Consider the following 23,678-nt stretch of genomic DNA (forward strand, 5'->3'; position numbering starts at 1 on the left):
AGGCCCCACTGTTCCCAGGAAGGTCACACAGACACCACCCCAAAGGCTTCCTCAGATACTATGCCAAGTACAGCGGCAATCGATATTCCTTCTTTCAAGCCCTGCCTCCTTCCAGCCCAGAGCACCTGTAGCCGGACTGCATGTTCATGTCTCCTCTTCATGTCATTAATGTACCAGGCCACGCATGTCATGGTGTCGATGGCATCCTCCACCACCTCAAAGCCATCCTCTTCTTCATCAAAGTGTTTGGCAATTTCCTGACAAAAGACAGCTGTCTGAGCAAAGCAGAGTCCAAGGCTCTGTCCAGCATCTTCTGCCTGGGGAGAAGGCCTGAGCTACCTGGAGCAGCAGGTGGTACTTGAGGATGCGCTGCACAGGCTTAAGCAGGTAGGAACCCAGAGGCAAAGAATGCTGCAGCAGCTCCTGCCGATCTCGGAAGAATTTGGCTTGCTGCTTGTCTTGCATGCACTCAGTGAGGGCTGCCACTGAGCTGGGAGGGGTAGGAATGGGTGTTACCATCTGGGGAAGGTCTGGTGAGGGGACAGGAACTCCACGCTCATCAAATGGCCCAGCTGTCCCTCTCTACCCAAAATTACTCACTTGGGGTAGTTGTTGCAATACTGAGTGTATATATCAAACTCTTGGCTCTAAGGAAAGACCAAAAAACCGAAGTGATTTCAGGGAGATTCTCACAGGACTAGACATAGGGGCGGGGGAGGGAGAGGGGGAGAAAGGACAGGTTCCCGACTCCTGGGCACACTGTCTTCCCATCCCTGACAGCCTGCAGAGCCATCTTGGCATCCCATCCACCCATCAGCCTTGAACAGAGATGCCTGGTACTTAAGTGTCCTCTTATATTGGGCTCTCCTATCCCAGAAACAGGAGGAGGGAGGGACCCTGTCATTCTTACCCTTTCCACGAAGCAGCTGGCCACTGCCACAGGGTCACTATTGCAGCTGTCCAGGTCTCTGAGAAGCTGGCTGGGGGAGGGGACAGAAACCATTAGACCGCCACCTCTGTAGCTGCATACCCCCTGCCCACCTCCTCAGACACAGAACACAGCCATCCTTGATGTCACGCTGTGAGTCATGGCTTCTACCCTGAGTGAACCCTGCCCCCGGGAATACCACGGAAAGTATTCAGAACACTGCAAACAACCAGAGACCCACATGCTCAGCAAGCAGCAGAGGAAGAGAGAACACGGGTACCCACCTTGAGAGGGGACACAGCTCCTCTGTTGGCAGGAGTCAAACACACAAAAACAGAGATTAAAAGAGAAAAAAGAGAGAGGAAACTAGCAAAGACCGCTCCCAGATGGGAGGGTGCAGGAAGCAAAGAGACAGGAGATTCAGCACTCTGACACTGGGGGTGCCGGGAGTGGGGGGCACTTGAGATCTACTGTCACTTCATCTGCTTTCCTCTTCTTTCCCGTTCTGTGCCTGCCTAGGTCTTGTGTGTACCCTACCCTCCTAACTACATACTGCCAGACTCCTCCAGCTGCAAGGGACCAGAGGAAGAGTCCTGCTCTGTCAGCTGCTGCATGCTAAACTGTTTTTCTTGACAATACCCTGGTCTGAGTGTCTGTGGTCCCAGAACAGCAGATTGAATCTTCACAAATGTCACTTTTTGGCCTGGCCTGTGTGATATCCTAACGCTGTGACCCTTTTAATACAGTGCCTCATGTTGTGGTGACCCCCAACCTGGACAAATTATTTTTCACTGCTACTTCATAACTGCAATTTTGCAAGTATTATGAATTATAGTGTAAATATCTGGAGACAAAGGTTTGCCAAAGAGGTCACAGCCCACAAGCTCAGACCCCTCTGTGACAGGTCAGACCTTCAGAGTCCTTACTTCCCTTGGGATCCATGGGAAAGGAGAGAAATAAACTTTAAGATGGGCAAGATGACATAGAAAAAAAGAGCCACCCACAAGAAGCACACAAGTATGCAAGGTCTAACACCCAGGTGCTGGAACCTGCAAGCATGTGACCGCCATCTATAAACCCTTAGAAAGGCCAGCTGGTGCCGTCTCCCAGCCCAGTGCCAAGATCCACCGTCAGGCCTATGTTTCATGGCCCACGTGTCCAGACACCCAGGGATTCTCCCCAGGCCCCCAGGCAAAACAGGCCCAGCACATACCTGTTCAGTGCATATATGCTCTCTATGTTCCCAAAGAGGGCGCTGACTTGCTCTGGCTTCAGGAGACCGGGAGTGTCAATGATCTTCAAGAGGTAGTCCTGCATGGAGAGAGGTGTGAAGACCCTGTACCCCTTGGCTTGATCACCTAACACCCCTAATCACACCTCACTCTTCGATGACCCGCAGGCAGTGCCACTGTACTGAGCGGTGGGTATTTACCCAGAAACACACATCCACTTGGTAACCTGGAATGCAACCTCATCTGGAGACAAGATTGCCCAAGATGAGGCATCCTTTAATATTTAAGGAGGCTCTAAGTCTAATTGCTGGTATCCTTCTCAGAGAAAAGGACACGGCCAGAAAACTGGTGAATGGGAGGAAGCCAGGCCAATACAGCCACAGGACAGTAGAGAAAATTTTACATGAGTTAGAGGCCAGCCGACATTACACAGCAAAATCCTATCTTAAAAAAAAAAAAAAAAATCAAGCCAAGAGGCTGGTGAAATGGCTCATCAGGTAAAGACTCTTTCCTAGTGACCTGAGGTCAATCCTTAGAACCACTTAAAGATGGAACATATACACACCTGCATATACACTCACATAAATATGTACTCTTTTTTTGTTTTTCTGAGACAGGGTTTTTCTCTGTGTAACAGCCCTGGCAGTCCTGGAACTCCATCTGCAGACCAGGCTGACCTTAAATTCAGAGATCTGCCTGCCTCTGCCTCCAGAATGCTGGGACTAAAGGCGTGCGTTCGTGTGTGTGTGTGTGTGTGTGTGTGTGTGTGTGTGTGTGTGTGTGTGCAACCACACCCAGCTTTTTAGATTTATTTATTCATGTGTTTTACATATATGAGTGCTCTGCTTTCATTCAAAAAAGGGAATCAGATCCCAGTACAGATGGTGTGAGCCACCATGTGGCTGCTGGGAATCAAACTCAGGCCCTCTGGAAGAGCAGCCGAGTGCTGTAAACCATTGAGCCATGTCTCCAGCCCTACATATTTTCCTTAAACAAAACAGTCTGAAAGAGAAATCGTTTGTGGTGCTTTAAGTCAACAGAACAGGTTTTGTGCATAGCCCTAACAAGCTCACACACCTGCCTCCCCAGCAGGCAGGTTCCTCAATGGAGGTCACCTTTCCCCGAGTGCCCTACAATATGAAACATTTTACTTCTGCTACAGCTAATCGACCTTCAGGCAAAGAGCCGGAGGCTCCACAGACACAAAATAGCCGAGTAGGGAACCTGGATGTACCTACCCAGGTTTAATCCCTACAGAGCACTTATCCGGCTAAAGTCCCTCCTCATGCTATCCCAGTGCCCACTCCCCAAGCACCTGCAGGAAATTCTACAATCCTACTGATATGGCCTGGGATCATAAGGAAGCATGAGAGGCCAAAAGCCTTCACCCGGCAGGTCCCCAAAGCTTCCTCACAGCCTAATGGGAAGCAAATTTATAGAGACAGGTTGTACTAAAGAGATGGGCCAGCATCCTTGGCCTCTTGAAGAGATGGCCAGCCCTGCCCAGCCTCTCAGCACTCACCTCCACAATGCTCCGCAGGTCCTGCACATACATGCGTTCTGTTTCCACGATCTCTCGCACCACCCGGCCCAGATAGCTGAGCTTGTGATGGGCAGGACCTGTCCCTGCACGCCCGTTGAATGGGGAGAGAGGTCCCTTCATGTTCAGCCAGCCGCTGGAGTTGTTGTTGCTATTGGGAACATGCCGACCCCAAGGGGAGCCTCTCCCATTCTGGGCTGCAGCCTCAGAGCCAGTGGGCTCCTCCATGGCACTATGGCTGTCACGGGAGGAACCAGATGAAGAAGTGGTGGACATTAGGCTTGGCGGCCGCTCCTGGCTGCCATCTTGGTGGAGGGCAGTAGAGACGGGCATCCTGGCATCGCTGCCTGGAACTGTCACCTCGGGGAGATTCTGGAGCAAAACAGACAGATGGAGGGTCAAGCTCTGAGTTCCTGCAGGATTAGAAAGCAGAAGGGAGGTTGCCAGAGACAGGGAGGGGGTGGAATGGGAAGTCACTTTGAGTGGGTACAAAGTTCAGTGTAAGAAGATGAAAACGGTTTCAGAGCGGATAGTCATGTGGTAATGACACAAATGGACTCAATGTCACTGAACGACATTTACAAATGGTTAAGATAGTAAATTTTCACTTTTGCATATTTTACCACAACTTTATAAACAAGGCCACCAAGCTGGTCAGCAGGTAAAGGCTCCTGCTCCCACGCTGGCGAACCTGAGCTCCGTCTCTGAGACCCACATAGTAAAAAGAGAGAACTGACTCCTGCAAGCTGCCCTCTGACCTTCCCATGTGTGCCACGGCACATGCAGCCATCACCCAAATAAATAAGTGTAATAACAAAAACACAAAACTAAACCCGGGGGAAGCCTATTCCCTCAGACTGTGAACACAGACTGGTGAGGTCCCTTAAGTTCCGTGCCTTCTAGATGCCAGCAGCTCAGCCTCTCTGTTGTTCTCGGGGTGGAGACCATAAGACCTCACCAGGAGAGAGCAAGTTCTCAGGCCCTAGAAGAGTAGAGAGGCTACCTAAGCTAACACAACAGTCTAGGGTGCCTTCTGGAGACCTCAAAACCCAGGTCTATCTAAAAGGTGAGAATATAGCTCAGTTAGTAAAGTGCTTGCCTGGCATGCACAAGGCTGTAAGTTTTAGTACTGTATAAAACAGGCATGGGGCTGGAGAGATGGCTCAGCAGTTAAGAACACTGGCTGCTCTTCCAGAGGTCCTGAGTTCAATTCGAAGCAACCACATGGTGGCTCACAACCATCTGTAATGGGATCCAATGCCCTCTTCTGGTGTGTCTGAAGACATCGACAATGTATTCACATACATAAAATAAACAAATCTTTAAAAAACAAAACCAAAAACTGGCATGGCGGTACATACCTGTGATCCCAACCTGAGACTCAGAAGCCACCAGACCAGACCTGGCCCACAGGCAAGGACCTGAGTTGCACGAGGAGACCCATCTATAAATTGGCTCTTTTTTAAAAAAATGTATTTATGTGTTTACGTTTGTGCATGTATGTATATACCATATATGTACATGCGTGGTATATGTACGTATATGGTTCTCTCCTGCCATTAATTTCAAGTCATCACCAGGCTTAGCACCTTTCTACCCACTGAGCCATCTCACCAGCGCAGGCTCCTTATTTCTTACAACCAGCAGGCAATACTCTCAGAAGGACTGCAAAGTCTCCACCTGTACCTAAAACTTTCTCTCTACTCAAAGGGAGGAGACCGGATGACAAACTGATCTGACCGTACTCCTTACCCCACTCCCAGGTACCTGGTGTAGGCAGGCCCTTGACTCAGCCACAGCAGGAAATTCCCCTGGGCTGAGCCACAGCTCAGTGTCCTCTTAGCACAGCTGGGCAGAACAGCTCAGCAGGCAGGAAGCTGCACCCAGGTGGGGCAAACACAGCCACAGGTGGACTTTATTCGATGAGCAGATGGCACTTCTGCTTACAGCCCAGAGAGAGAGCACCTCACGCCTACCCATGGGACCAAAGCTGCCAGAATGTTCTCTTGGTTGCTTTTCCTCAGGGGGAGGAAGAGGGGAGAAGGGGGAGGGGGAAGGGAAGAAGGGGAAGGAGAGGAGAAGGAGGAGGGGCAGGGGAAGGAGGAGAAGGAAGAGGAGGAGAAGGAGGAGGAACTTTAGGCACTTTTCTCACCTCTACTCTCCTAAGTGTTCTTAACTCCAACCTGAGACTCAGAAGCTATCAGACCAGAGCTGGCCCACAGGCAAGGACCTGAGCTGAACAAGAGGACCCATCTATAAACAGCTGTCACTTCAGTCCATTTTCATGTGTCTTTACTCTTACCTAGAACCCAGGGTCTTTGGACCCCTGCCTTTAGTGGATGTCGCCTCTCTGCCTGGCATTCTCTCTCTGCACCTACTTCATGCTGCATTCACTCTTCCAGTCTCAAGGCCGTTCGTTCTCTGTCTTGAGGACGCTCCCCAGAAGCAGCGACCCTGAAGGCTTCCGCTATCCTGTATGCACTCTTGTTGCCTCGGGTCTCCTCTTCTACTACCTCACCTTGTGAAACTGAGATTAGCTTGAGACCCTCTGCCCTGGGCTACCGGTTACATGATCAGGGGTCATTAGGACCAGTCTAAATAAACTCTATTCTATGCCATACCTTTCCTTTGGCCGGTCCCTCAGGGGGAAGGGATGCCTCAGCATGGGCCCACAGAGGCACCCCCTTCCACCTCACCATACCACTCCTCTACCAAACATACCCCTGGCTTCCTTTTCTTTTTCTTTCTTTCTTTCTTTCTTCTTCTTCTTTTTTTTTTTTTTATAAAACACAACAGTCTATATAAGCCTATCACGTGACAGGTGAGAGCCCAGTGGCAGCTCTAGCATTGGTGCTGGTGTTTGCTTCTGCCTACAGCATAGGAGCTAATCTTAGGGGGAACACTCTGGAGAAGTGTACTGCTTCTACTACTGCTGCTCCCTCTGTCAATCCAAGAGCATTTCCGTTAACCAGCTCACCCTTTTCTAGGAAGGCGACTCTGTCCTTGACCTCCACCCAGATAGAAAACAACCAGGCAAAGGACTTAAGGCCTGAGACCTTTCTCAGATTAGCCCCGGGGTCAGGTCAGCCCCTGAGGGGAGGTTAAATGGAAAAGACCCAAGTCCCAAATGGATTTCACAGCCAGCCTTACAGTAAGAGTCACCACAGCCACACACTATCAGGGGGGTTGGTCTCTGAAAGGTACCTTCTGAGAGTCACTCTTTAGTTTCATACAGCTTTCCAAGCTCTCGAACCCAGCAGTCCTGTTGAAAGCAGGGTACCTACCTACCTGCAACCTCTGGAGCCAAAAACAAAACAGGGTGGCCACTTGTAAGTCTCACCTATCCCTGGTAATGCCTTGCGGTGGATGCTATTCTGAGTGTCCTTGTCCAGATGTACTGAGTATGGTACATGCCAGACTTGGGCACTTGGGACTCCAGTCCCTACACTCTCACAGTTGCTACCACACTAAAGGACTTCATAGCAGCAAAGCATTAGTCACGGTCCCCGGATGCCACTGCTTTGATTTAGGATAAGCTACAAGGACACATGTAAACTTGAAAGCCTGAGAACTATGTGACCATCCAAAGGACTGGGAAGGCTACTTCTGGATCTGTACCGTACGGCCAGCCTCTGAAGACTCACTCTAGCACTGGAACAAAACAGACTCTGAGACCATGGGTCTTAGGGAAGCAGTGAGCAGAGGATTCCCAGGGTCAGACTTAAAATTTCTCAGATGACATATTCAGACTTGCAGTGATCTGGGGTCCTACCAATGGTCACAAGGGTCTCCTGGAGAGAGAGGCCAAGAAAAGACAGTCCAAAGAACCCAAGTGGCAGTGAGCACGGTGGGGCAGGATTCATGAGGGACCGGTTAGGCTCGCCATGAGGTACTGTTGGAAGACATATCCTATGCAAGAAGCTGCCCCGAGTCACTGGCAGGTGCAGTGTAGACCCCTAAGCCAAATCTTACCCAAATGCTCCCTAAGGCAGAGCTACCTGTCCTTTCTATCTGATAAACAGCACCCACTGTGGAAGATTCACCATAAACCAGGACCAGAATTAACTTTAGTTTTTTGTTTGTTTGTTTGTTTGTTTGTTTGTTTTTGTTTTGTTTTAAGAGTTGCCCTGTGAAGCCCTGGCTGTCCTGGAACTTGCTGCTCTGTAGACCAAGCTGGCCCTGAACTCTGAGATTCCCTCCCCACCGTACCCCCACGCCTCATCTGCCTCCCAAATGCTGGAATTAAAGGCGTGAGCTGCCAGGCTCAAACTTTTAAGTCTTTTAAGACAAGGTCCACTGGGGAAAGAGAAGAAAAAGCAGCAGCCAAGACTCAATCCCACCCATCCCACCACGGTCACAGCTCCTGCAGACCAAGCACATCTTTCAGCTCTCATCAGCCAGCCAGTTATCAATCCACAAGCCAGCCTCATGGAGAACAGAATCTCAAGTCCTACCCTATGAAGCCCTCTTTGAGACGTTCCCCAAAGAATCCAGGGAAGAGAAACCCACCCATCCTTCCTGCTCTCCTTCCCTTCCTTCCCCTCCCTGTCCTTCTATATCTAAATTGAAATATATCTACTGCCTTCCTCCACCCACACCCATCTAAAGTATAAGACTCCATCCCCCAAGGACCTTCCCTGAGTCTCCCCAGGCAGGGAGGGGGCAGGCAGGCTGCAACAGGCCTCTTGGATTCCTAGCAGTAGACTAGAGCCAAGCCCACACCTTTCCCTTCCAACTGTGTCTCAATAGTGTGCCCTCAATTTGACCCAAAAGGGGATACCCCCAAATCCACAGAGGCTCTGTAGTGTCCTCGGGGCTCTTCCCACAGAGGAGCCCACAGAGCCTGTTGCTGATCCTGGGGAGACCCTTGAGAACTGTCTGCACTCCCTCCAACTGCCCCTCTCTGGAGGGTAAGCGGAGATGGCAGGAGAAGTGAGGAGCTTGGGATGAACCCCAAGTCTGGTAGGTGGGGAGGTTGGAGACTCCCTGTAAATATCTGGGTTCCAATCATTCTTTCACCTATTACCCTTTACCTTAAACAGGAAGCCCCACACACCACACCTACCTCAGCAGCACAAAGAAAAGGAGTGGGGGTAGGGGGCTTCAAAGGTAACTGATCCAAAGTCCATGGGTCCCTGTGGAGGGAAGAATTCATCCAGGCCCTTCACAAGCAGCAGTCCTTCCTCAGAGACAGTCCAGCCTCCATCCACTGGCCTTCTTGGCCTTCTATCCCTAACTCTGGAGATCAGAGCAGCCAAAGGACCTTTGACCTTCCCCAGAGCAATCCTCCGACTCTACTTTCAGAACCTCCCTAGAGAGGGTGCCAGGGGAAGCAACAGAGAACAGCTACAATGTTTCCACCGAAACAGACTGAGGATCAATGTGAACTTCCTTAGAGCTCGGCACCACACCCCCCCCACACACACACACACACACCAGACTTACTCCCTAAGTGTTCCCAGAAGCCCCTCTTATGCCAGTGTGTTCTTAAAGCTACACATACCCCTCGGAGGTTCTCGGGAGGGAGGGCTCTCCGGGGGTGTGGCTGTCACTAACCCCAGTGTGTTGCTCACAGACCCATTCCACCCATTCCATGCCTCCTAGAGATTCAAGGGCCCTGAGCCCCGAGACGATCCCTAGGGAGTGATTGTGTTCGGTGTGAGCAATGTGTTCTGGAGAGGCTGTGTGAACAGTGTGACCGGGGTTTCAGGGCCACCAAAGCCCAGCCCAGCTGGCTGGGACTCATTTTCTCTGGAGAATCCATTTTCCCACCACCCAGGAGCAGCAGGAGCCCTTGACTGAATGGAAGGCAGCAAGATCACAATTGCCCAGGATAGGACCGTGTCAGTGGGGTTCTCCCACCTGAATTCCAGAGGAAGACCAAGCCTACAGACTGTCTAAAAAACTCAGCTTGGCCTTCAAGGAGAAGGAAAGCCCCTGGCACCTCACTTCAGAGGGGGGACACCCTCCTACTTCCTACTGCTCCTTCCTCTCACAACCGAGACATATGTGTTCATCATGCTTGCTCTCACACTTGAAAGTCCCCATCCCTCCCTCTCTACACTCTCCCAATTGCCAATTTCAGAATCTACTTTACTTCAACCATTTATAAACCCTCCCATGCATACTCTATATTGTTGGCCAAATAGTGTCCCCCAGCCACCGAAGACATTTACATTCCGATCCTTGAGACCTCTGTCACCTTGTCTTCACAATGTGATATCACATAAAGCGGTGATTCTCAACCTTCCTAAAGATGTGCTTCACTAAACAACAGTTCCTCACGGGATGGTGGCCCCCCAACCATAACATTATTTTCGTTACTTCATAACTATAATTTTGCTACTGTTATGAATTGTAATATAAATATCTGATATGCAGGCTATCTAACATGTGACCTGGGAAAGGGCTGTTTGACCTGACATGTTGAAAACCACTGAAATAAAGAATATTGAGAAGTGGAAATTATCTTGGATTATGTGCCCAACTGACAATATCATAAAAGGTACTGAGCAGAAGCCAGAGTCAGAAGTCTACAGGATGAGGAGGGCAGAGTCAGACTGGGAGATGTTACCTTTACCACAGAGGAAGACCACAAGTCAAAGGGTATACAGCACCCTCTGAAAGCTATAAAGAGAAAGAAAAAGGAACACATAGTCCCATGAGGCCAGAATAAAGTTTGATCCCCGCTACCTTGAAGACTGGGGGGTAAGGGAAGTGAAGAGCTAGTTCAGTGGTTAAGAGTTAAGAGCACTTGCTCATACAGAGGAACCAGGTTCAGTTCCCAGCACCCTTGCGGTGACCTCAGACATACATACACTCAGGCAAACACTTATACACATTAAAAAAAAAAAATCTGAAAGTTTAATGCTTTTTAAAAAAATCATGTGTGTGTGTGAGAGAGAGAGAGAGAGAGAGAGAGAGAGAGACAGACAGACAGACAGACAGACAGACAGACAGACAGTGGAAGCAGGAAACTACTATAATGCTTCTCTCTGTTCTAATGATTCTGGGTATCACTTGACACATTGGTTCATGAGGTTGATACAAAAGTAAATGTTTCTTCAGGCCTAAGTCTGTAGAAACACAGCAGGCTGAGTCTGAACAGGGCAAGGCACCTGTAGGTGCTCAATAAACACCCACGGGAAGACCTGCAGTTCTAGAACACCTCTCACTACCTCCCATAGGCAGGGAAAATCTAAACAGTTGTTGAGATCATGACCTAACCTAGTTCCTCCTGGAAGTACTCACATTAGTCACTGCCAGTCCCATGAGCCCAGACGTCCCCAGCATCAGTGACTGATCATTCACCCCAGCACTCTCGTCATACTTGGCCCCACAGAGGCAGCCCTGCCATGCCACAGACTCAGTGATCAGTCATAAAAGGCTGGAGCAGAGGGCAGACAGCCAAGTCTAGACATGGGACTGCAGTGATAAGGTCTCCCTAGAAGTATTCCAAAGAAAGCAGCAGACCAAGGCGTTTCACATGGACAGAGGAGGGTGGTTACTTTTGCTCACAGCTGGTCTAAGTCTATATGGCTTCTGGCAAATCTTGTCACCAAGCAGAGAAAGATACAGAGTATCAGAAGAGGAAGCAGCCAAGGCCTTGGAAGCAGTAAAGGTTCTAGAAGGCTGTGCTAGGGGCAACTTCACACCTACTGAAGGGGCCTTTCCTCTATAGATTTAAAACTTATTATTGTTACTATTATTATTATTAATCATTGATTTTATGTGTATGGCTGCTTTGCCTCACCACTTGTGTGCCTGGCACCCATGGAGTCCAGAAGATGGCAGTGGATCCTCTGGAACTAGGGTTACAGATGGTTGCGAACTGCCATGTGGGTGCTGGGAACTGAACCCAAGTCACTGCTTTTAACTTCTGAGCTGTCTCTTTAGCCCCTCATCTCTAGGTTTAAAGGGGTTGGGGGTGAGGGGGTGCTGGGGATGTAACTAAGTGGTAGAGTACTTACCTAACGAGCACCAGGTCCTGTGTGTGTGTGTGTCTCTCTGTCTCTCTCTCTCTGTCTCTCTGTCTCTCTCTCTGTGTCTCTCTCTCTCTGTCTCTCTCTCTGTCTCTCTCTCTCTCTCTCTCTCTCTCTCTCTCTCTCTCTCTCTCTCTCTCTCTCATTCACAACCACTATTACTTATTAGCAAGCATCACGGTTAAGGCCCCAAGCCCCAGCCCTGAAAACTCCCCATGTGATTAGCCTGACCCACTGGAGAGCTGCTTGCTTTGAGGCCTATGGAGAGCTAGCTGCAAAAGGAGAAAAGGAACCGCAGCTATAGCATTTGTTACTGAGAGAGCTTCAAAGGCAGAGGAGAAGCACAGTGGGAGTCTATTATGGCCTGCAGAGCTCTCAGCAGAGAAGAGGGGACAACGAGGCTTTGCAACAAAAGTTAAAATGCACTACTTCTTACTAGAGGCTTGGAAGCAGGTGGATCTTTACTTTCCTGCCACTATATGTGCCCTTAAGCTTCAAGTTCTCCATCAGATAAGTGGTCACAATAACCTCACGAACTGTCTCCAAGACTGGAGGATACAAGGAACCTGTGCATCAATCGACATACAGGAAGCCAACCAAGAACCAGAGAGAGGATGCTTGCTCCGCAAGCACCTGGATGAAATATTCTTCTCACTTAGACCTAAATTTGTATTTACCCATATCTCAAATCATAACTCAGTAGCTAAAGGCTTTGCCACCGAGCCAGACTACAGTGAGTTCGATCCCTGGAACTAACGTGGTGAAGGAGAGAACCAGCTTCCTCAAGTTGTCCTCTGACCTCCTCATGATATAGCATTCACACACCCAGACAAAACACACACACAAACACACGGACAGACACATACACAAGCACACACATGCATACAATAAATAAATGTAAAACTATTAATAATAATAATAATAAATGGCTCAAGTCAAACTGGGTGGACCTAGTCCTAGCCCTTCCCACTAAACCAATGTGTATCCATCTTCTAGGGTCCCAACACAGTTCAGACCACGATCTCACAGTCTCACAAGAGAAGCTCAACTGAAACTCACACCAGAAAAAGCCCCGGGTCAGTAAGAGCCCCACTGTGAGCACCACAGGACACATTCCCCAGCATTCCATAGGGGAAGCAGAACTGCGGGGAGCCACAAGCCCAAGGGAAAAAACAGTCAAAGCACCGTGGGAGCAAAAGCACACATAAGTGAGCAACTAACGCCATCCTTCACTAGTCCTTGGGTTTTGAGACCAGCTTTAGCCAGTCAGAGCAGCAAGGAAGGACCCAGTGCTCCTAAGTCACAGGGAGATTCGAGCAGGAAAAGGCAGAAGAATATAAGAGCCCAGGACTGTAGCCGGCTGTAGTGGTTTTGATGAGAATGGCTCCCGCGGCCTCAGATAACTGAATGCTTGATTCCCAGTTGGTGGATTTGTTTAGAAAGAATTAAGAGGTGTGGCCTTGTTGTCAAAGGTGTGTCACTGGAGGTGGGCTTTGAGGGTTCAAAACCCACACCAGGCCCAGCCTTCCTTTCCCTTTCCTCCCTCCTCCCTCCCTCCCTGCCTCCAACTTATGAATCAGATGTAAGCTCTCAGCTACTCCTTCAGCTACAGCACCTTGTCTGCCTGCTTGCTTACTGCCACGCTCCCCGCCATATGGTCATGGACTCACCCTCTGAAAACATACGCAAGCTCCCAACTAAATGCTTTCGGCTGTGAGCTGCCTTGGTCATGGTGCTTCTTCACAGCAATAGAACAGGGACTAAGACGTCAGCATCCCTCTGAAGGGGCCTGTCTCCGCTCATCGGACACACCTCCATGCCGACTCTCACTCGGAGGTAACACTAGCTGCCATCCCTAAGCTGCGAGCTTGGGAATCCACTCACTCAACAAGCATTTATTCAGCGCCTACTTTGCACAAAGACACTGCGGCAGCCATGTGGGAGACATAACGGTGAATCACACACAGGCCGGACTCACAAGAGCTTCTTCTATTAGGAGAAGCAAGTGCATCAATGACAAACCAGGGTTAAGTGGCAGCATGGGCTGGGGGACACGGCTGGGGGAGTGCTTGCTAGCATGTTTCAGGCTGGGTTCAAGACTTTATACTGTGAAGACAGAACTCAAATATCCAGAGAGTGGAGTCAGGAGATGCACGGGAGCTCCGGAAGGCCTCCAGCTTAGCATGACGCTAGGCCCTGGGGACACTAAAATTGGTGACACAGTCTCTGTCTTTGAGGAGCTTGAACTCTAGACGAAAGGGCTGGTAGGCAGATTATCTATGTAACAATGCCTTGAGTACCAGCACTTAAGTCAATAATGAATCAACAGAGGAGAACAGAGGCGCAAGTATGCCTGGGACCTGCAAGCTTTGTAAAAGGAGGTGATATTTTTGTTGAGTCACAAATGAGGAGTAAGCCAGGTGAAGAAGAGACCTGAAGGGGTCAGCAAAGCTGGACTCCCTTTAAAAGAGAGTCCTGTGCAGCAGGAGCAGCAGGCCTGGGAAGTGGGGGCCTGGGGCCACCTGAATTGCTTTGTGGGAAAAGACAACCAGGGCAGGTCTGGAAGATCAAGCAATGGGGACAGGTGGAAACAGGCTCCAGAAGATGAGCCGGGAGAATGTGCCCTAAAAAGGCACCACTCGAGAATCAGACTGAAGCTCAGGTGTCCACAGGGCCAAGAAGGATTTGAAAAGAAGGTAGAAACCCAGGATCTGCAGACTTTCCACAGCAGATGTCTCATATAAAGGGAGTGGGGTGGGGGAAGCACCCCAGAGATCACTGGCTAGAAAGGAGTGAGACCTACTCCGACTCTCATGCAGAGGGAAGATGTGTGATCCAGAACTCAAGGTGACTCGAAGCAATGTGTAAATCGGGCGTTTCAGAAAAGCAGGAAGAACAACTGGGGTGTAGTCCAGTTGCTAAAGTGCCTGCCTGAAAGGAAAGTCTGGATTTGATACCTAGTACCACATAAAACAGACTGGAAGTTCAAAGCTATCCATCCTTAGCCACATAGGGAGTGTGTGTCCAGTCTGGGCTATATGTGACCTTTCTCAAAGCGGGTGGGGGTACAGTAAAAAGAGACTGTAAGAGCTATCACCCAAACAGCCTAATGCAATTCCTCACGACCTGAGGCTATAATCCAACAGAGACCATGGGTTCTAGTTTTAGCTGGAGGGGAATCTCCCTCTAGGAGTAGGGGCCCATAGCTCTCACCCTGGCTGGGGAAGGGTCCATATGAATTTTAACCTCAAAGGGGACCCCCCCCATCTTTAACTTCCTTTCCCACACATGTCAGAAGTAGGGGTGAGGCTGCCAGCATGGTATCTCCTCCAGTCTAGGCTCCTCCCTAATTCTAAGCAGGAGTCTCCAGGTACAGAAACAAACAAGAGAAGCAAGCTCCCTCCTGGACTGAGGTAGTTAAACACTAACTTCCTCCTCCGTGGCTTTTCCACAACCGATTCTGCCTGGGCTTCCACCAGGGCCTTAAAATCCTAGCCCAGAAGTTAGGGGAGTGGCTTCTCCAAGACAGACCTTAGGGATTTACACACAAGTGTAAATCCTCACAGACAGCCAGATCTTCAGACCCAGTACCTCACACTGCTGTGCAGCAGCTCTGAAAGCCACTCCACACACAACACCTGCTCCCATCCCCCAGTCCCTAACACCCTGGCTAAGAGCCTCAGCCAGACAGGCCTTAGGAAACTCATCCAACCAGTTTCCAGCAGAGAGAGGAAACGTCTCCCTCAGTTAGGAGCACACAAAGACCAGAATTTCGACAGTTCCCTTGCCTGTTACCAAACCCCAGAGGCTACACAGTACATAGGGCAAGACAGCTCCGGTGCAGTTCACTCCATGAAGAGGGAGGCCTTGATACAGAAGAGAAAGTAGAGAAGTCCGAGCAAGGATCTGCCCCTGGGTCCCTAGGCCTAGAGCCACACAAATAGCAGGTGCTGGCTCCTCCTGGCCTGACACCCATTAGGGTGCCCAGGACCCACGTCTCACCTCCCTGACTAATGGTGCCCCTTGATTTCATCTAAACAACCACCATCACCACCCCCTGTGGATTCTGGGAAAAGGACGCTTCGGGAAGAACTGATAGAGTATGTTTTCCCATCATGCATGTATGTATGTGGGTATGGGGGCAGTGTGATCACCCAGGACCTTCTCTAGCCACCCATCAGTGAATGTTGAGAGACCTCTGAAGTCCCCAAGCAAAGCACTCCAAAAGCCACAGGACTGTCTGCCAGTCACATGGCCAAACCTACTGGAAATAGCCTGGCAAGGTAAATAGAAGTCACTTTTCTACACTGAACCAGGTGTGATCCTTCATCTCTGAACCTCCAGGGGAGACTCTAAAGCCTTGTGCCACAAGCCTGTGGCTGCTCACGTTCCCCAGAGGTTGCCAGGTGAAGCTTAGAGTCCCAGAGTTCAGAGTCCCACCTGCACCCCACTCAGACACTCTTGGCTGGGTCCCCAAGGCTACCTACCGCTTTCCTCAAAAGGGCTCCCATCCCAACACAGAGAGCAGCCCTGGGAAGGTGGCCAGGGGCTGGGGAGCTGCATTCTCCCCGGAGTTCGGCAGCCCAGCAGTTAACAGGCTCGGGCTGGGCAAGCAACAAACTGCCACCAACAACCTCGGGAATTAAAGCGCCCGCTGCCTCCTGCTGAAACCTCTTCAATAAACGTCCTATTCAGAACCAGTTCCGCGTGTGGGTCATACTTGCTGCATTTCTCTCATTCCTGATTGCTGGGGGGCCTAACCATGAAAATGTAGCTTTCCAGAATGACTTAGCCAGGCCCTGATGGGTGAGGACCCAGATCACAGCCCCAGGAGGTAAGCACCTTGCAGCTGAGGGCCACAAATATCTCCAGAGATTAAGCACATGGGGTACTAAGTGCAGGAAGTCAAACACTGAAGACTCAAACAAAGCCAGATCAGTCAACAGCACAACAATACTCCATTTATGGGGCACCTTCCCCCACTCAGGCCCTTGAAGCCTGAGGCTATTAACCCTTCCATCCTCGAGGCTGCAAGTTGGAGGGTGGGACAGGTGGCAGCAGAATTATTCCTGCTTTTCTGGTCAGGAAAACTGAGGCACTAATGGTTCCCAAATAGCAACAAGGGTGTGCCAGGCACTGCTGACACATTCGCTATGTAATTTCACCACACTCCCCCACTCAAGGCCATGCAGCTAGGGAGGTGGGAAGGCAGGGTTTGCTGGAATCCAGGATTCCTGTGCAATTCATTCACAAGCAACACACGCCTCCCCCTCCTCACACACAGGACCCAGGAGACTAGATGGAGCCAGAGAGGAATCCACATTCCCTCATGGGACACCTCCTTTCTTCTGCTCTTTTTAAAAGTTAACATTTTGCTGGTGAAAAGTTCCCACACAGTGTGACAACCTCAGAAAGAGACCCAAGCAGAGTCATCTGGGAACCCATATCTCACCCATAGATGCTTCCAGAAAGAAATCACTTAAGAGACCAGCAGAAGACAGCAGGGGGCAAACACACAGTGGTGTTCTGCCCACACACTCCAGGGTTGCCGGGTAGTATTCTGCACACAGCACTGAGTGAGGCGTAAGAATCTCAAACTGCTTCTGTGAGTGTACCGTCCATACACCCCAGTTACAACCTCAGATGGCAAGTCCAGGGCTTCCAGACGTTTGTCCCTTAATGCTCTCCAGGTCCTGTCAGTTGTGCTGACAGCCAGAAGAAGGCTGATGTAAATGAGTGTGTAGGTGATGTGGACACAGATGATACTTTGTGGGTGACTGTGTTGAGAGGAAAGAAGTGTCCTCCTGGCAGAGACACTGATGTAGACTTGGGAATGGGGGGACAGGGGTGCAGCTCACCTGTCCGCTGCCTGGTCGTAGCTGATACTGCAGAACCAAAACTGAAGTAACTTCCCAGTAGCTGAATGCTGACCTAGCATGTGTGAGGCCCAGGAACCAATCCGTGTCCCCCACCCCCACGCCCCCTTGCACACCACCCAGGAATGGCAGAGGACCACTCATGTTTGATCTCAATGCAAATCATAGGCTAGGTGCTGGGAACATAGCAACCAGCATGAATGAGACTGTGCTTCTTCTCGATGAACTTAGGTGACAGCAGGGAAGATGGCCACATCAGTAAATAGACAGTATATTTCAGGATAGTGCTGGTGCCATGCAGAAGAAGAAAAGAGGGAAGACGGCGTGGCTGGGGGACAGGATCTTCATTAAGTAGAAGGGAGCAGGGTTGAGATGTTGGGGAGGTGAGACATACACAATAAAAAGCAGCCACACAGGCAAAGCCTTCCAACCTTCTCTGCCCCACCTCAACCACCCACTTCCACTCACGGCAAGCCCGGACCTACACATCGCAAGTAAGTACAGATCTACATAATGTCTTGCTTTGAAGCACCCAGCTCTCTCTACACCCCACTGAAGAGAAAAGGCTCAATGCAAAAATTGCAAGCGGCTAGCAAAATGGCTCATGCATTTTTCTGCAAAACCTGTTGACCCGAACTTCTCTCTGGGACCCACATAGTTCCAGAAGAACCAACTCCTGGTGGTGGTACTCTTCAGACTTCCACATGCAGGCTACAGCTTGGGCATACCCCCTTCCCCCGACACATCTTTTAAAAATAATAAGATCTGTTCCTATATAATAATAATATAATAATAATGATGATGATGATGAAGAAATCTGAAAACATAATTAAGAAGACATCCCAGAGTAATGAGATGACTCAGCAGGTAAATCACTTGCTGCTGTTCACACCTGAGCATCTGAGTTTAGTCCCCTGTGCTCTCCAGTGGAAGGAGTGAACTTCAGGTTGTCCTCTGACCTCAGGTACCCCAATAAATAAATAAATAAATAAATAAATAAATAAATAAATATTTTTTTTCAGATTTATTCACATATGTACTTTATGTATATGGTGCTGTATGTACACCAGAAATGGGCACTGGATCCCACAGAACTACAGTCATAGTGTGAGCCACCATGTAGGTGTGGGAATTGACCTCAGGACCTCTGGAAAAGCAGCCAGGGCTCTTAACCCCTAAGCCAACTTTTCAGCACCATAAATAAATGTTTTTTGTTTTTTGTTTTTTTTTTTTTAAAGGCAAGCAAGAAAGGCTAGGTGTGGATGCACACCTTTGGAAAATCTCTGTGAGTTCAATGCCATCCTGGTCTACATAGTAAGTTCCAGGACAGCCTGAGCTATGTGGAGAAATCCTGTCTCAAAAATAAATAAATAATAAAAATACAAAAGAAAAAAGGCACAAGAAACTAAAATCCTGTTAGAGGAAATTAAGGACCATCAAATGAACAGCCAGTCAGTCACAGTCTATCCGTACTGAATGTGTAACACTGTTGTTAAAAATAGCAATTCTCTGTTTTGGCAATCCAATCTATAGAATCAGCTCTCCCTGCCACTCTCCCTGTCCCTGGAAAGCACCCGCATCAGGACTGCACTGTGCTGGCTCCCATAGAGCGTAGATCCGAGAGCACAGACATAAAACTTCACATTTACAGTCAGTGTAAGTACAGTCATATAAGATAGTTCAGTTTTATTGGTGGGGTCAGGTCACTGAGAAGCAGAGGCAGGTGAGTCTCTAGGGACTCACAGGCCAGCTAGATCAGTGTGCACAGCAGTGACTAAGGGACCCTTTCTCAAGCAAGGTCAAAGATAAGGAGTCACACACTCACCTCTGACCTCCACACACTCACACACAAGAACATGCATGCAGCACACACAACAGGCATATACAGACACACACAGAGATACACATACGTATTTAACACAAAGATTTTTTTTTTTAAATTAAACACAGGATTGCCATATGACCCAACAATCCTATTCTTACGTAAATCATTAATATATGTCCACGCCAAGATGTTTATACATTACATAATCTAAAATGTTCACAGCAGCAACAATATTCACTTTTAAAACGTATTTACTTACTGGCAATGCTGGGGGGTGGGGAGAGCATCAAACCTTGTGCATCTAAACAAGTATTTTACCACTGAGCTACTGCCCCAGCCAACATAACAGCATGACTTAACACTACACAGCTCAAACAGAAATGTCCATCAGCTGGTGGACAAATGAGCAGACTGCAATATAGCCACACAATGCCAAAGTATTCAGCAATGAACAATGACTTGCTTTCTACAACACGGAACACCTTAGGAGACACTGGTGAACCGGAAGCCAGAGGTTGAGTGCAGAAAGGAAGCCAATCAGAAAGACAGATGGTACATAAATCCATTCAGACATGTCCAGAACACTAGGTAACACTAGGGAAACAGGAAGTACTTCAGTGGCTACCTGGAGCGCAGAGCTGGTAAAATGGGAAAGGACTGCTAATGGGAAAGGCTTTTCTAAGGGCGGGGGTGGGGGGAATAATAAAAATGTTATAAAATTAGTTACACATGGCTACACAACTCTGCAACTGTAAATATAAGCCAGTGAGTGACACACTGTGCATGGGTGACTTTTAATTTATATATAAAATAAACATCAATGAAACAAAAGAATAAGGAAAGAAAAACATTAAAGACAAGCCAGTAGGGAAGTATAGACCACTCAATGGGGGGATGGGGGAGAACTGGCTAATGTTCTGGAAAAAAAAATTAAATCACCTCCGTCTTACAAGGTTAGCCATGGGTACATGCACGGGTCCTGAAGCAGTCTGTGACCATGCCTGCGACCCAGAGTGAGGCTCCCGCATCAGTACGTCTGCTAAAGCTCTTCCATGTACTGCCAGGGCCAAAATCCAGCAACCAGAAAGCCCATTCCAGGTAAGTTTAAAATGGAAATACAGTGGGAAGTGGGGCACAGACGGAACATTTTACTTCTATAAGAAACGGGAGGAACAGCACAAAAACTCAGCATTCTGGATCACTAGACACCAAGACCACACAGCTCAGCATAGGCGCGGAGCCCAGAAACTAAACAAAGTAGCAAATTCCGGTGGGGTGTTGAGATGGCAGTTCCTCCCTGTCATTAGCTGGTGAGAAAGATGCCTGGGAAGCAGTCTTGTTCTGAGAGGTAAGCAACCCCTGGGGTACCTGACAACCAGTTTTCACTGAACTGAATTAAGTGAGGAGTCATCCCAACTCTACTGTAACCCAAACCTGGGCCCCGGCCCCACCAGGACACCAGGGAGAACAGTCCACGCTTGCAGTTCTGGGAGCCGACCAGGAGCACATGCTCTGGAGTCATTAGGAAGTTCAAATCCTGAATAAGGGTGTGGCTGAGGTGGGGAGCTTTCACAGCAGGCAGAAGACCCTGGGCTCAGTTCCAGTCCCACCCTAAAAAAAATTTTTTTTAAGGGTAAGGGAAGTTCAAATTTTATCTTTGTTAAGTGTCAGCACAGAGGCACTGGGCGATTTACCAGACCTTGAAAGGTCTTGGGGAGATATGTGAGCTCACTAGCCGATGGTCAACACCTCTTAGGATGCCAGCCAATCTGACTGGGAATCTTTAACATTACGTTCTACACTTCCTTGCTCCCCTAAACCCAGTGAAGAGAGCATAATTTAGCCTGTTCTGCATGAGTCAGGGTCACGGCTGCTGGCCAGGCATCCATCATGCCACCAATGATCCAGGTGGAAGGAAGGCGTGGCAGGCCATTCCCTGCAAACAAATGACCCCGGGTCCTTCCGCTAGTACTGGCTTTTCCGGGTGTTTCTGTTTCAGCCTGTTTTCCTTGCCAACTTACTGCTCCAGGATTATTCTCCCTTTTTACTCAGGCTTCCTCACTTACCGCTACCCATCTACCATGGGCTCGGCTGTAAGACACAGGTTATACGGAGATCTAGTTAAGCAGGCTCTCAGGGGGCTGCTGTGGATATTTCATAAGCATCTCAGCCCCTGGCTCTATGCCCTTCGTGGTGATGTACAGATGAGTAATATTTTAGGGAGGCCGCCAAGCAGCTGGGAGTGGTGTTATAGGATGTCACGGGACATATATTCAAATCTATAAGCACACCCCAGTGTCCTCTTTTGGCCCCATTTGCATGGTGGTAAACTCTGTAGCGGCCTCAAATATGGATCCCAGGAACTCCAGATCCCTTACACTTTGCAAGCTGCAAGAATACCAGGCTGCCTGCATTACCACCTCGCCTGTGCAGGTACAAAGTAGAATCTTATATCCTGGTCATTTACTTTAGAAGACAAGAATAGGTCATTTGTAAACCAGGCATGGTAGCTTACATCTGCGATCCCAGCACTTAGTGGCTATGGCGAGAAGACTGTGAGTTCAAGGCCAGACTGGAGACCATAGAAACACAAACAAGAAGGAACATGAAAACTCCACTCCTGAGGTTTGTCACACAGTAGCGTGACCCTTATTTGAGAAGTACTTATTATGATCCTACCATTCAGCAGGCACTGGGGATGTAGCAATGACCTACATAAAAACTACAGGGACACTAGTTCCTCTTTCTCTACAATAAAGATTTGTCATCTGTTGCTCAAGTCTGTGGTACACACAACACACACACACAGAGAGAGAGAGAGAGAGAGAGAGAGAGAGAGAGAGAGAGAGAGAGACTGTCTCTATAGCCTTGAAAGTAGAAGCTATGAGCTTTTAAAAAAAAAAAAAAAAAAAAAAAAAAAAAAGCTTTATTTTTGTCCTGTGTTTGAGTGTTCTACCTTCATGTGTGCCTGTGCATCACATGCGTGCAGTGCCTGTAGAGGCCAGAAGAGGGCGTCAGATCCCATGGAACTGGAGTTATGTACAGTTGTGAGCCACCAAGTAGGACTCAAACCCCAATCCTCTGGAAGAACAGTCAGTGCTCTTAACCACTGAGCCATCCCTCCAGCCCCTATCTTTTTAAATTTATTTAATTGTATGCTTTATGTACCTTGCTGTGAGGGTGCCAGATCCCCTCGAACTAGAGTTACAGACAGTTGTAAACTGCCATGTGGGTGCTGGGAATTGAACCTGGGTCCTCTAGAAGAGCAGTCAGTGCTCTTAACCACTGAGCCATCTCTCCAGCCCTTAGCTCTTAAAAACAAAACAAGCCAGCGTGGCTATGCAGAAACATTCCATTAAAAAAAAAAAAAAAAAAAAAAAAAAGCTAGGAGAGCCAGAGTTGTAACTCAGCCAGTAGAATGTTTCCTTAGCATACATGAAGCCAAGCATTCAATCCCCAACCCTGCATAAACCAACCAACCACTGTGGTGAGCGCCTACAACCCACACTCTGGAAATGGCGAAGGACCTGAGGCTCAAGGTCATATGTAGAGGTCACCTGTTAGCCTGGGATAAAAACAACAAAATCAATTTTAAAATGTGAATTTTTTACGAGGTCCTAGAGCCCAGTTCATCTGCAAAGATAAAGAAACCACAGGATATCCTCCTGGGTTCAATAGTAAAAAAATAAAAAAAAATAAAAAATAAAAAATAAATCAGATAGTTGTATCAGTGGGTAAAGGTACCTGCCACCACACCTGATAACTTCAGTTCAACTCCTGGGTCCTACAGGGTAGAAGTAAGCTGTTCTGTGAAAACACACGCATACACACATACATGTGCAATGGGTACATACACACACCAAATACATACAAAAAATAAATTTTTAAAAAATCTTACATTCCTCTCTCCCATCTCAACTCAGACTCTAGCAATAATTAGAGAAATTCCTAGGAGTCTCACTATGTCTCTAAAAGGCCTACATGCACCTGGCACCTTCTAGAACCTTGTTCAGCCTATGCTCAGCTCTTGAGGCTGCTCAGCACATTGAATGGAGTCCCCCCCTAACCCTTGACATTAAATACAAGGCTCCTCTCCAAGTACCAGCCCAAAAGCACTATCAAGATATTGGTATCCGCTGGGCGGTGGTGGCACACACCTTTAATCCCAGCACTTGGGAGGCAGAGGCAGGCAGATTTCTGAGTTCGAGGCCAGCCTGATCTACAGAGTGAGTTCCAGGACAGCCAGGACACAGAGAAACCCTGTCTCGAAAAACCAAAAAACCAAAACCAAACAA

The 23,678-nt window shown here is 48.7% G+C and overlaps 1 protein-coding gene across 18 annotated transcripts in view; it reads right to left on the reverse strand.

The window, feature by feature from the left end:
- The window catches only part of Plekhg3 (pleckstrin homology and RhoGEF domain containing G3), a 41,877-nt gene that overhangs the window by 13,340 nt on the left and 4,859 nt on the right, over positions 1 to 23,678 (reverse strand). For 8 of the 18 annotated variants that reach the window (XM_076921955.1, XM_076921950.1, XM_076921954.1 and 5 more), the window contains exons 1-7: positions 16,170 to 16,305; positions 3,683 to 4,072; positions 2,142 to 2,239; positions 911 to 980; positions 601 to 647; positions 340 to 490; positions 126 to 257 (exon numbers count right to left, since the gene is read on the reverse strand). In XM_076921955.1, the coding sequence (XP_076778070.1) occupies positions 126 to 257; positions 340 to 490; positions 601 to 647; positions 911 to 980; positions 2,142 to 2,239; positions 3,683 to 4,072; positions 16,170 to 16,193 (912 nt within the window). In that variant the 5' untranslated portion in view covers positions 16,194 to 16,305. Of the gene's footprint in view, positions 1 to 125; positions 258 to 339; positions 491 to 600; positions 648 to 910; positions 981 to 2,141; positions 2,240 to 3,682; positions 4,073 to 16,169; positions 16,308 to 23,678 lie in introns of those variants that run through there. The other 10 variants (XM_076921945.1, XM_076921944.1, XM_076921952.1 and 7 more) reach the window with 4 other exon arrangements.

This window comes from Arvicanthis niloticus, chromosome 23 (assembly GCF_011762505.2).
Source record: "Arvicanthis niloticus isolate mArvNil1 chromosome 23, mArvNil1.pat.X, whole genome shotgun sequence".
Lineage (NCBI taxonomy): Eukaryota > Metazoa > Chordata > Mammalia > Rodentia > Muridae > Arvicanthis > Arvicanthis niloticus.